The following is a 14121-nucleotide window of genomic DNA, read 5'->3' as shown; positions in this document are numbered from 1 at the left end:
AGGCTTCAGCTGTGGGAGGGGAGAGAGAGAAATATTTCTCAAAATAGTTTTTCAAGCTCAGTAAGTAAAGGAGCTTGTCAAACGTTAAATCCCAGAAGGGTAGTCCTTCACTATTAATGTCTGCAGCGCTAACTGCGAGCTGCAAGGATAGGACGCACGAACGTGGCCTGCACACCGGATCCTGTGGGTGAGCCCTGTGAAGTTAGTCTGTCTGTCTCCAGTGGTTTCATTYGGGACAGACCTACAACCTGTAGAACAGATATTGCTTTTCAAAATWCTTAGCTTGGCCTACATGCCTGAGAAGTCCCAGGGTGACCACAAAGGACCAGGTCCTGCCAGATGACAGATACCTGGTCGCAGGACAGACATGCGCATCTGGTTACGGTTGCTAGACAAGATATATCCATACGTTCAYGTGACACCATGCCGGATGACAGGGAAGGAGTCTTCTCATGTGACTTCTGAATGCTTCTGGAAGAGACGCAGATGGGCTGGACGGTGTTGAGTTGGATCTGACCTGTTTACATGTGCTTAGGCCTTTATTCAGATTACATGCACACTCCTTGATTTGAAGAGAGCTGGGAGAAATCCTGTGCTTTAGCCCCACAATGAGCGTAGCAAGATTGGCAGCTGTACATTTTCCTCTGTGTTGTGTTACTGTAGAGCGTTGCTGGGCTGGTGGCAAGTCCACGAGGCCGATGTCTGTTCTTGCCCAGTTCATAGCACGTGGTGCCGAGGTTCGCAGGCTGGGCTACCTGTTGTTATTCTTCTGAAGTGGCTTTCTTAAAATGCCATATGAAATACCTCTCCTCATCCAGTTTATCTTTTGAAGGATTCTTTCAGTGGGAAAAAAAAGGGCAGGAATTTAGGTATTTGGATTTGCTTTCTAACTCTCAGCATTTATGTTTTTCTGTTTTCTTCTAAATGAGCTAGTTTCTGTTGTCCCCAGCCCTTCTTATGCCTAGAGTTTTGGACAAGAAGTCCCTTTGCAGCAGTCCATTAATGAGTTCAGCCGAACCGGAGATTAGCTTCCAGGTATTTTAAGGCACCTCTCTTGTTCAGTGCTCTAGGACTTCGTTGACTTGTCAAGGTGTAGGTCAGTGCACAGCACAGGGAAGTACTTTCAATGTGATACTTGCATTTACTTTGATTTATAGGTAAGAATTACATTCGCAGCTGTGTCGTTGGCAACTTTCATTAATGCTTCTTGTTGAACGGTAGCTTTTTCATCTTTGAGCTTTGCTAACATTGTAGAATTAAATGGGGTTTTCGGTCCTTTTGATTGTATCCTGATACTCTGTCCCCTTTGATCTCTCCATCCTGTACGTATACTGTAAACTCCTCAAGGGACAGACTCTCATGTGTATATGTGTGCCTGTGTGTGAGTGTGTGTATTTTTTTCTTTACGGGGCCCTGGATATGGCAGTATTGTGGAATACAGATGATAATACTAAATTCCGCGTTCTCCTTGTGATATCTAGGAAGCCCATATTAAGAACTGAAAGAAGAAAAACGATTTTGTTCAGTTTGTTTAGAGCTCTAGGAAGAGCTGAAAATGGTAACCTTACAGATACAGCAAATTGCCCGAAGTACTGATATGTTTCTTACAGCAACTTCTGCTTAATCCGATCACTGGTTAATTTAATACTGTTTTATTTGATTGGATCCCCTGGAACCAAATCATTTGTATTGTGTTTTCTCTGGTATTTCTGATCATTGTCATTGTTAATTTGATCAGGATTGATTGAACCAGTCATTGAAAATAAATCACATAATTAATCACATGCAGCGTTAGAAAACAGATCCTCAGCTGGTCTGTTAGCTTTTAYCTCTTGTTTTTCTTCCTCAGTACATGCTGTTTAGACTTTCTTTGGAAAGAAGGAGTGATAAACATTTTAATATCATTCACATTTTAGTTGTGCATGGAAGGGAGATGTATTTGTATTTATATTCATATATACATCCATTTAAAGTGTTTTCATCTTGCAAACGCTGTGGCCTCTTCTGAAGCAGGGGTGTTGGAGCTGGTAGGGTAAACTGGACCCAAGCTTTCTTTTGCTGGCCTTAATGACTCAATGATTTTAAGGGGTTCAGCATGTGATCCACATTTGGATTTGATACAGAATCATCGATAAATATAAAAACAAGATAAGTCTCTGTGTTCTGTTCTAGTCAGATCTGGATATTCTGGTGTACAGTTAGTACTTGTCTGAGGGTAGCAGTTATTGCATAAACTGTGTTGGTGTCTGTGGGTGGGACAGGAGCTTTCAGATTGCAATAAAAAATGCTTTTGATCTCTATCTGGTGTGTGGAAAGGAAATTATTTGGCTTTTAATTAAAAAAAAAAAGAAAGGTGTTTGTTCCTGTTTTGACTCTTCTCTCATTCCGATCAATACTTCTGACCAGAGATGGCCATTCCAACATGCAGTGTTAGATATTTATAGTTCCGTGCTCTAATCAAGGCTTTATTGCAACAAATCAAGGCTTTGTCTGACTTCTGGAGGTGATGGTTGCACAAAGCACAGCTAAAACTACCTTTAGATCTCCTGAAAGCCACAGTGAGTTCAGAGGGGGACACGTTGCCTCTTAAGTGGTATTATCTGCCCTGACCACGGGTTGCTGCTCCCCGAGTTCATCCTCGGGTGTCGCGAGGGCACTGCCTGCCCTGCACCTCGCCTGGAGATTACCCACCCATCACTGCGGAGGTAGCAGCTCCTGCCCGACCTCCTGCAGAAGCGGAGGAGGAGAATTAGGAAGATCAGATCGTAACTTGCTCTTAGAGGTTAGGTATCCCTGCTGAAGGTTATTTAATTATAACTTATCCTTCCCTCCATGGCTTACAGAACCAAGTATTGTTATTTCAGGCTCACAATAACCCCTCTCTTCCTCTCCATCGCCCTGAGTTTTCTTGAGCAAATGGGAGGTATTTTTAGAGGTGGTTTTTCTTTGCATCAGCTTCCTTGCAGCACAGGGAGTAGAAGCCTTTATATTTTTACTAGTGTGGTAAATTTTATTAAAAAGATACATAATAGAGGATTTTCAGAAGTACCAAGCCTTTGGTCAAACTCCCCGCCTTTGTGGTTGTCCTATTCTTACTGAGTCCAATGGCCAAAACTGGACACCGAGAAAAAATTTCATCCTCAGGGAATAAAAAGTAAAGGAATGTAGAACCATTTGCAGTTGGAAGAAATGTAAGTAGAGCCAGTTCTTAAAGGTACCAATTTATCTTTGCATGACCAAAGACCATACAACATCACATGTTGCCATAATGCACAGAGTGGTATTGAAGGTTCATCTGACTCACACCCCAAAACTGAGAGGAGTGAGGTGCCGGGAAGAAGTGGGTGGCAATATAATACAATTTTGGCAGGCCGACCAGTAACACTAGCCACAGCTGTACCATTTTCTGTTTTAGTTTAAATTGTGTGGCTGTGGACAGCAAAGTATGTCTAATAGCTGTTTGCTAGATTTATGGCTTGGTGTGCAGTATGTTTGCCATAAATCTTTTAGAAGGATGATGGTTGAGGCAGCTGAAGCATTTGTGCTAGTCTATGGATCAGTCCTGCCAAAGGAAAACAGAAGAACCAGGCATCTTCCTACCGGTAGCTTGGAGATACAGAAGCAAAAATAAGCAGGAGTGCCTGGATGTAAAACTACAGACYGAAAAAAATGGAGAAAGCAGTGACTGTGTTTCCAGAAAAAGTGTATATTAGCGCTCTATTGTAAATCAAATCAAATGGCCGTCCAACTGCCTGATCCTGCACTGAACTTGTGTTATTCAAGCTATGAATCTGAATGTAAGCAAGGTTGTGCCTGAAGACCTCCTGCTCTCGGAGCGGACCTGCCAGTCACGTCTGGGCGGAACAGCTTGTTGAAGCTTTAGCTTCTTTTAAGAACCAACTGGGAAACTGCTGGGTTTGAGCTGGTTTTGCACAGACTTGTTTGAACCTTAAAATGAATTTTCATCTGTCTGTGCAGAAAAAAGAAAGATTTTTAATAAGAGCCATTGAGATACGTGATTTCAGATTTAAAAGAAATGCGGTATACTATTCCAGTGTTTTGACTGTGGAACATGTTTGTGTTTCTCCTGCATTGCCCAGATTTTTCACGTGACCAGACCARTTACAGGAAGAGGCAGATTTTAGATGTTATCTTGCATATAGGAAAACCGATGGATTATTAAAGTGTGTATCTTCTTTGAGAAATACAGCTCATTACTCCTGTTTTTCACATCTTAATTTTGGTGGCTGCRTAACTTACCTTCATAAGATGCTTTTGGTTGAACACTTGAATAATATTTGAATAAAGTTTAATATATTTGGGATTCCTCCTCCACTCCCTCAAAATATGATGTGAAATTTATTAGTCTTAGTGTACATATCCCAAAGCTAATTGTTTTATCCTGTATATCAGTTTCTCCTCATCTTTCATATGGCTTTTACTTTAAGATTTAAAGAATAAATAAATTCTTGATTGGAAAGTCTTTGTTGTATTACAGTAGAAAAGGGGGGCAGCTTCATAAGTGTAAAAAGATTTTTAGTTCTTTTTTAATTATTTACAAATGCTGACCTAAAGGACAGTGGAGCTTAAATTATGCATTAAATTAGTATCTTACTGATGGAAGACTCTCAGAGCAAGTTGAAATTTTTAAATTGCTATGAGCCAAATTCAGCCACGATTTAATATCTCAACTGGTGTTGATGAACTTAATGCAGTGATAAATTTGGACTTATAGGCTTATTTTTCTTTCTGCTGTGAAAGGTAAGCATGCTGTTTCTACAGTACTGGCTGTCCTTTTGTTTGAGAGTTGGCTGAGTATACTTTGATCCTTTTTTTAGAAAAAGATTTCTCTGTTCTCTCTTAAAGAAAGCTTCCTGAGACCTGGATCAGATTATGGAAACTAAAGTGAACACACAAAAGTGCTTGTTAGGAAGTGAAATTTATGTGCAAACTAAATGTGCCCTTGATGATAGCCATATTGATCAAGCCAAGTTAATAAATCAGCAATATCATGCAGCACTATTCAACAGTCACACTCTTTTCTTCTTTTTTTTTTATTTTATGTGCCTGCTGTGTAGGCAGAGAACACGCACTCTCCTGCCAAGGAGTGTGTTCTACAATTGAAACATTGCATTCACAGAGTTTGAATGTAAAATGTCAGCATCCAATACAACAAAAGGGAACTTCTATAGAAGTAACTTAAAGCAGGGATTGGAATTTGAAGTGACATAGCTTTTAGTTTTTAAATTATTCCTGTTTTTATTTCTAATGCTTGAGGCCCTGTTCCAGAAAGAAATTTAAAGTCCTGTTTAAATATCTAAATAAAATCCAGGGAAATTTGGGACAAAATCATTTTTCCTTTGCCCTCTGGCAAAAAGGATTTGTGACTAACTGGATTTAGGTGCCTCTGCTGTAGGATCCCCACAGAACCTCAAATGGCTCTCGTATGCTGAGCAGTACCCATTCTCTGTTGCCTAGTGGTTGATGATGTTGCATGTTTTGCTCCATTGTAAGATGATTTTACATTGGTGGTTCTGCACTGATTTGGAGTTGATCTACGTGCAGAYGGTGTTAGCAGAGCAGGTTTTGCTCAGGCCAAAGTGGGGCTTCTGGACTCGAACACAGTGTTGTGCGTTGGTGTTCATGGTGTCCCGGAGGAGAGCAGTGATTGTCCTGAGCACTGTGCAGTCAGTGGACAGAAGGAGGCACCACCTGAAGTCAATTCATGGCCTTCCTCTATCCTGTCTTTCTCCCTCCTCTTCCATAATTTCTCCTGTGTCCCCTTGTCTCCCAAAACATGAACCCGGTGTGGACAGGGAGCCTTTGAAAGGGTTAATGAGACAGTAGCAGTTGACATGTTCTCGATACAGAGTTATCTTCCCTTACTTTGCCAAAGCTTGGGGATTTGGCTTACTGGCTTTGCTAGGAGGGTAATGGGGGCACAAATGAGAATGAGACGGCAGAGGGGCTCGCTCTGGGAAAGGATGGGTTGATGCTGGTGGGGGGAAGACGCTGACGGTCAGCTCACAGGCCAGCTGGCAAGAATCACTGCTATGCACRGCAGCAGGGATCAGGGCAGCATAAAGGCAGTTGTGCCTCTCCGGGAGGTGGGCCTGGCTGTATCAGTTCCTTCAAGGCTGTGCTATTAAATTCAAGGTGAGGGGTGTCTTTAAATCATCTGGAAAACTGGAATTGATGCAGACGGCACCCCATCGCTAAGTGATGTATCTCACCTGGAGGCTATACCTCGGTGCTCCAGAGCCTGCGCTGGCTGGTTGGCTTGTTGCTGGATGGAGTTTAAGATGTCAGTATTGAATTACTCTCTCAACTCGAGAGGGAACTAAGACTTCTTTTGTCTGCTGTGCTGGGTACCAACATTTTTCCTATGAGTTAACTACATTATTCTCTTTCTCGCTGCTCCCACATTAGCTTTGGAAGGYGAAAAACAATGCTATGTCATAGCAGAATTGCCTGGTAATGGGAACTGTAAGGTAGATGAGTTCTTCTCTCCACCCATGAGCAAGTTCTTGAATGAGATTTTACTGCAGGACAGCTCCTTCTGTTTCTCTTGCACACTGGCCTGTCCATATCTTTTAGGTTTTTAATACATTACATTACATTCCTCCCTTAAAACAACACTATTTCCTTTCTGTAGCTCAGCCCAGCAAGCCRGTGCTAGGGACATATTGCTGTCATCGTTGTATCTTAAAAAGCAGTTCATCTATCTTCACCAGCTTGTTTGGCCACTGACCTACATTCAGAAATAAACTTGGGATCCTGTCCAATATAGTATGGGAATTTACTCCAGTTTTGAGGACCTATCCCTGTGTGGTTTAGATTTCATGTGCATGCCTCATGCACACACATACCTGTTTCAGATAATTTTTAGCAGTGGGAACTCTTTGGGGCAGAGACCACTGGGCTTTTTAGACACATTCAGGCTGAAATCCTTGCCAGAGCCATCAGCAATTACCTGTTAGAGCGAGTCATACCTAACAGCTTTAAAAGGAATTCCCTCATTAAAYTGAAGTTGCTTTTACCCATGACAGGCTGTAAAACCTGAAGCTGTGGGAGGGAGTATTTTCCTCCATGCATGCATATGCCGTAGCCTTTTTATTTTCAATGGGGAAAGAAAATAGAGTGGGCTGCATATTGGATACATTATCTTAGTATTAAGCTGCCATTCCCAATCTCTTTCGGATAATTGGAACAGAGAATCGCTACTTCTCATCCATCACTTTAAATGAAGGCCTTAGTAAAATAATTTTGGTTGCCAGGAACCACAAATAAGATCCCTCTATCCAGATTAGCTCTTTTTTGTTCATGAAACTGTTTGAAGAGGTTTTAGCACTCTGAGCTGTACCGGGATATATGTCAGCACTTTTACAAGTCTCTTGGGAAATTGCTCAAATGTGTTTATAAGGACCTCCCAGGAAGTGTTTTGTGTTGTTGAGTCTGGAGAGAATTTTATTGGAACTTTTGTTGTTGTGTTTTCGTTGTTGGTGGGCATTTTTTTAATTTCATCAACATTACTGTGTGATAGCTTGTAGTAGCACGATAGGTTATGTTTCCTTTCATGTAAAAGTCTTACTGAAATATTAGGTCTTACTTTATCTAAGATTCAGAAAACTTGGGACTTAAAGGCAGACTTAGTTGCAACTATGCCTCCCAAACAACTAGTAGTAACCATATTAACTTCTGCAGTATAGACTGAATCATTAATTCTGTCTTTAGCGCCAGCTGATTGCTGTGAACTTGCAAACTTTCTTGAGGATATTCTGCATAGCCCCATGAACCTGAAGGTTTTTAATATTTTAATTTAATAAGGTTCAGTCTACGAGCTGTACACCAATTATCGTTGCCTATGGGACATGGTTTTTGACTCTTTGAGCAAAAAAAAAAAAAATTGGCAACCAGGCAGCTTGTCTCTACTAGCCTCGCATAACTCTGAAATGGTTCCACAGTGCTCCGTTCAGTCCATACATCCTCATTAGAGCTGATTTCCTTAGGACTGGGAGACTGCTACCACCAGTGTCTCGTGTTTAAAAAAGCTTGATGAAAGGGCACCCAGTTTTGTTTCAGAGAATCGGGCTAATCCCAGCTCTGTATACTTTTTGTATGTCTTTGGGGGAAGTAATATTAGTTCCTGTGGAAGGTGGAAAGGAAGAACAGTCATGTGTGAGCCAGGGGTATGGAGAGGTCCAAGCAGAAGGATGGTCTGTGTCCTCCAAGGCTGGAAAGATTGCTAACTAGCTCAGCATTAGAGCAAGCAACCCATGAGGAGAGCGGGGCTTTCCACCAAACCCCTTCTCCCTTTGAGGCTCACCACCGATGACTTGGGGCCTTCATGTGCTGCAGATACTCCTAGCAGGTGCTCATTTACAAGCTCTCCAACTGCACGAGTTATTTTGATGGTGGAAGGTGGAAGACATAGTCGAGACAAGAGCTCCTGAGTGTTGGTTTATACACGGGGTTTAGCGCTAAGCTACTCATCACCTTTTGCATCTGTTGACTGCAGAAGCCTAAATTGGCTGATTTGTGGAAAACAATAAATACGCAGGTGAAATCCTTCTGATGAGCATTTCAGTGCACTTATAAAATCTGTGCACCCATTTAGTTTTCTGTATCAATCGTCATTTATAAATACGGGATATTTTGCCCCATGCAAAATGACATTGCACTGATTACTGTTTCAATTCAAGATGTTCTCTCCAATAGTGAAGGGCCTTTTGAATTATTTTGAATTGCTGTTGTGATGTTTAGTGGCTGATTAATAACTTCAAGGTGTTAACCTCAAGTAAATTAATTACATTCTCAAATGGATAGGAAAAAATCTACTTTTGTAAGAGGATGTAATTTTTATTTATATTTGTTCTGCCAGTTAGTTGATCATGGCTATATGTGTCTCCCCTTTGTTAGTCACCTCACTGTCCACTTGTCAGAGGGTCTTCACTGGAGACAGCTATGATGGAGAGGGAAAATTGGCTTTAGACAGGGTGAGGAGGAGAAACGAGGTCAGAATATGAATTATTAATTTTCAAAAATAAAGCAAAGGGATTTTGCTTTTCTTAAATGATTTGGACTAGAAATGGGAGAACCGAGCACTACTATAAGAAACTTTTAATTTGAATAGTTGTTTTAATTGAGTATCAAACAGATAAACTATTAGGAAATTCAAAACGTAAGCTAGCACAATCTCCAAACTCTCTTCTGTTGAATGTATCTCTGTTCATTGCTACAATTCAAAGTTGCAGGCATGCCATGAAATGTACGCTTCAGCTGAAAATTTAGATTTCCTCTTAATGGTTATTTCAAATAAAAGTCAAAAAAATCCTCAAATTTGGATTTTGTGCACTCTATCTCTAACTAAGAATACAGATTAAACATTTTAGGGTTGCTAAAAACATGCCAATGATTGATTCAGTAATCTTTGTTGTCTGTTATGAATTTCAGACAGTGAAGTAGTCAGTGCTGCTATTGACTAGGTAGGCTTCAAAACACCTTTTAGAAACCTTGTCTTTTCATGTAAATAGACATTTGGCAGTATTTTAAAATGTATACCCAGTAGATTTTTTAATGCATTTCCTTTTTCATGTGTTTCTTGTTTAATTCAAACAAGCATCTGACATGAAAGCTAAAGATAAAAGTGTAACATAGTACAATTAGTTTCTGTGAAGTCTGCTGATCACTAATGGAGCACATCTCTTCGCCTTACACAACTAGCATAATACAGCATAATTTTTGGTCATTTGTGTTGTACATTAAAAGCATCAAATGGAATGCTATCATGTGCCAGGGCTCATGGACATAAAGTTCCCCTGTTTGATAATGTTGGAAATAATTTTGCTTTCCAAATATGCAAATCAGTAATTGCTGCAATCAGATCAGAAGCATGTAACACTTGCAGTGTAACCCTTTGTATGTTAAGAAAAATAATGCAGAAATTAGATCAGAGTACAGAAATATAAAAAACCCAAGGAGTTTAGTAAGCTGATTTTCTATTTCTTCCACCATTATTGTCTAAACCCTGCTTTATTAATAGGTGTTGCGATTTCATACCAGCTGATCTATAGCTCTTTCTGATCAAATAGACACGAGCTTAGGAGTACAGTTTAAAAGCAATGTGCTGGACTTGTGCATTTAAATCCAGTGAGCCTTTAAGAAGCAGGATTTGGTGAAAATGTTCTCATGGAAAAACTAGCACTTTGTGGAAGCAGGCTAGAAGTATCTATTTACTGATAGCAAAACATCAAACCTCCTTCCTCTTTATTGATGCTCAAAGCATAGAATTGAGGGCCAGATCTGGGTGCAAACTCCACCAGTTTTATATGTGTCTGATGTGTTGCTCTAGTTTGTTGGAAAGTGAGCTTTAAGTTGCAAAAAAGGAAACTGTATTTTTGCAGGATTTAGGAGAGCTGTATGACATACTCCCTTTCTTACCCATTCTGTACAGAACATATGGGTTGTTTTAAAATGGTAGCATGTGCATGGTTCTGTATTATTTAAGCCGCAGGAATAATGTTTTCTTATTTTAGACTGACACTGCTTTGGGGATGTAACAAAGTTACACAAGGTGCTGCACGTCTTGACAATGCCGCTCCATAGTGTGAAATGTGTATTCAAAACCCACTTACAAGATTCAGTTCATACAACAAAGAAATGCAACATGCAGGTACCACATGTGGAACGTGGCACGTGTGGGGTATGCTTTGAGTTATACATCCTCTTGTCCTTTGATGATTGAAAAAAAAGCCAAATTCTCCGTATTGCACTGGGATAAATACTAGGGTTTCTGAGGAAAGTATCACAGCTGATTTATAGGCAGAGAGTGATTGTGGTGCTTTACTTTCTTCCTTCTACATCTTGACTTTCAGCCACGTAAAAGGGAGAATGTGCCCGAGAGGAGGCAGGGTGCTTTGGCCACTGTTGAACAGTTTACTACGTCCAAAGTAATATTGCTGCCATAGACTGGTAAACCAACAACAGCATTATTTCCTCCTCTGTCAAAGACTTTGTGCAATGTTAAAGCGAAAAGTGTTTAGCCTTTTCACAGGACAATTTATAAACAGAAAGCATTTCAAAATTGAGATTTATTTCTTCCACCCCTGCCCTTTCTTTGCCACTGAGCGCAGCAGAATGAATCTTAAAGCTCTTGCTTGTCGGCATGTGCCCTCATCTTTCCTTTCCTGAGTGTCATTTTTGTGTCTGTTGCAAAAGTTGTAGAAGGTTTGAAAAGCTAAAAGCGGAATGGAAAAGGTGAGGGGAGAAGGAAATGTGTATCTAAAACCTGGGTATCGTTTTCCTCGGTACCAGCAGAAGAAAAACTGAGAAAAGAAGTAAAAAAAAAAAAATTGACATGGAAAGGGTTAATGGCTTCATTTTTGAAAAAAAGGCAAATCCAGTTGGACACAATCTGAAAATTTGCGCTTCAAGATTCCCTAGTAGAAAGTCATTAAGAACTACCTTTCGCCACGCGTGTCTGTATTTAACAGAGTAGAGCATTTCTAGTGGGGAAAATATCTGCGGTGCTGTGTCTGACAGCTGGCCAGCAAAGAGAGCAGCGCAGAGAAAACCCTATCCTCCACCAGGGTTTGGACTCAGGACTCCTGACTCCCACAGCCTGAGGGGGATAAATCTCAAGGGGAAAAGGGGATTAGCGTTCAGAGATGTCAGAGGCCCTTGGACAAAGGAGAGAGGGAGAAAATGAAGGAGGAACTTGGGAAGTCGGGTGCGGTGAGCACTGAAGCAGGGCGGAGGAGCTTGCCAAGGAGTTGATGGGGATGGTTCATGGAGGGGCTGTGGTACCCAAGATGGGGAAAAAAGTCTGTGGTGTTGACAGAGATGTCACTGGTACAGCATGACCCCACGCGTTTATGGAGTCACCTCTGTGCCTCCACCTCGGAGCTAAATTACTGCACAGATTAAGGCAAACAAGCGGTTGCTGAGACCGGTCTCCTCTTCTTTATGGCTTTAATCCTCAATCCTTGCTCGGTAATAGGCAGCTGGTTCCGTTTTCTCGTTTCAGAGGTTCTGACACCAGTAAAAAGAAAACAAAAGAAAAAACCTTTTAATCTTTCAGCGATGAAATATGCCGCGGAGTTAACTAAACGAGACCTGGTAGAGCACCCACGTTTGCTACGAGCCTTTTCTCAGCAAAGGCGTGCTTGGCTCTTTGGGAAGAACCCCTGAAACTGCAGGGGTGGCTGGCTTAGCCGTGAAGCCCTCACGATCATTTATTTATCTGGAAATCTCCTTCAGCTCGCATCCCCCTTGATGATTAGTCAGCCCTGATCCTTCCCCTACTTTGCAGTTATTTTAACGTGTCTGAGGAACTGCCAACATACCCACTTTAGCAGCCAATGACTGTTATGCTGCCTTTTTTTATTGGCATTCAATTTTAAGGGCTGACAGACAGTAAATAGTAAGACTTCTCTTTACTGTTCTACAATAATTTGTCCTACGGTTGTAAATAAGTCTCTCTTTTCCTGCCTTGTGCTAAACAAAACTCATCATTTTTGGAAGAGACTGGGCAAACAGAAGATTGTCCCATTTTTATATAAGCTGTGACTGTCTGAAGAGATATTACTGTAGTTGTTGTTTATTATTTTCAAGGCAAAAGAAGCAACTTATTTCTGAAAAGGCTAGGGTTTTAATGGTGGCTTTATTAAATTTCTAGAAGTGGTTTTTTTTTTTCAAATATAGTGTATTCTCCATGCAGACGTTCATGCCAGCCTGGAGGAAAATGATAGTTAAAGATCTTCAGATATCCTCTTGGACCAAAACAAATAGGCAATCAAACAAAAAGGTTACTAGCTATGAGGAAGAGTTAATTATTCCATCCATTCTTAACATTTTTATTCTGTATTTTTCTCTCTTTCTGGTAGACACCTTGCATTTCCAAGACTGAAAATCAGCCTCAAGGACTTGCAACTAGCGTTAGGTGGGGACAGACACCCATCAATCAGTCTACACCCTGGGACACTGATGAGCCACCATCTAAACAGATGAGGGAGAATGAAAACCCAGGTATGTATGTTTTTAATCCTATTTGTAATTCTGCAGGGGGAGAATCGTTCAGAGCAAATTCAATGTGCTATCTCCATTTACCTCTCTGAATTAGACTTCATTGTGAGCCTGTTCTTATTCTTTAGCCGTTTTTTTTCCTCCCATTGTAAAGACCCCTCAAGTCGCTTCTGTGCCGGGGCTAATATAAATGTATTAAGATGCCTGCAAGTTCATTAAAGGGTTCCCCCCCGCCACCTTCACTAAAAGAAAAAGGCACTCTGTAATACTTTAAGACCTCTTTTATGCCCCAAACCACCTGAAATGATTTCCAGCTCCCAGACACGTATCATACATTGTGCCGCTATGCCAGACGCCTAATTACAGCCCTGCCGTAGTGGCGGGAGCGCCGTGATTATACGCACAGAGCGTTTGCCAGGGAGCCGCGGAAGCGCGGCGGGGAGAGAGGTTAATTCTCCTGGAAGCACATGCACGCTTAAGCTGCATAAAGCACAAAAAAATAAAATAAAATAAAATTGTAAACATGCCGCATGTCACCTGATGAGGATTTTAACAATGGCGCTGGCGTCGCGGTGGCAATTTTATGCACTTGGCGGGTTGGAGGCGCTCCAGGGCCTGGAGCGCCGCAGGGACGGGGGGAAGCGGAAGCCGCCGAGGCTATTGGGGGGAAGCGTGGGGGCTTTGGGGGCTTCGCGTTGTCGCCTCTGCTCACTGGGAGCCTCCCTCCGTGCCCCAGGTGCGGCGCCGTGGGTGACGACGGTGGCGGCGGGGAGCCAGCCGGCGCTGATCCCCCACTCGTACGGCATGACCCAGCCGCCCAGCTTCAGCCCGGCCGCCAGCGCACAGGCGCCCATCATCGGCGTGACGCCCTCGCTGCCCCCGCACGTGGGGCCCCAGCTCCCGCTCCTGCCGGCGCACTACCAGCTCCCGCAGCAGCCCTCCCAGCCCCTCAGCAACATGGTGGTCAACCTCCAGAGCCAGCCCTTGTACACCAGCAGCCAGCCGCTCAGCATGTCCTCCCTGACCGGCGTCGGCCCCGGCGCCCACCCGGCCCACGGGGCCGTGGGCAACGGCCACATGGCCTGCCCGCTGCTGCCG

General features: G+C 42.3%; 1 protein-coding gene across 1 annotated transcript in view; it reads left to right on the top strand.

The window, feature by feature from the left end:
- The window catches only part of KLHL29 (kelch like family member 29), a 234509-nt gene that overhangs the window by 90471 nt on the left and 129917 nt on the right, over nt 1-14121 (top strand). The window contains exons 2-3 of the mRNA XM_026068120.1: nt 12885-13026; nt 13760-14121. The exon at nt 13760-14121 is cut by the window's right edge and continues 214 nt beyond it. Of these exons, the coding sequence (XP_025923905.1) occupies nt 12885-13026; nt 13760-14121 (504 nt within the window). The remainder of the gene's footprint in view (nt 1-12884; nt 13027-13759) is intronic.

The sequence above is a fragment of the Apteryx rowi genome, unplaced genomic scaffold (genome assembly GCF_003343035.1).
Source record: "Apteryx rowi isolate R43461 unplaced genomic scaffold, aptRow1 scaffold_269, whole genome shotgun sequence".
NCBI lineage: Eukaryota > Metazoa > Chordata > Aves > Apterygiformes > Apterygidae > Apteryx > Apteryx rowi.
The sequence above is the reverse complement of the archived record's forward strand: the minus strand, read 5'-3'. Positions and strand labels throughout refer to the sequence as shown.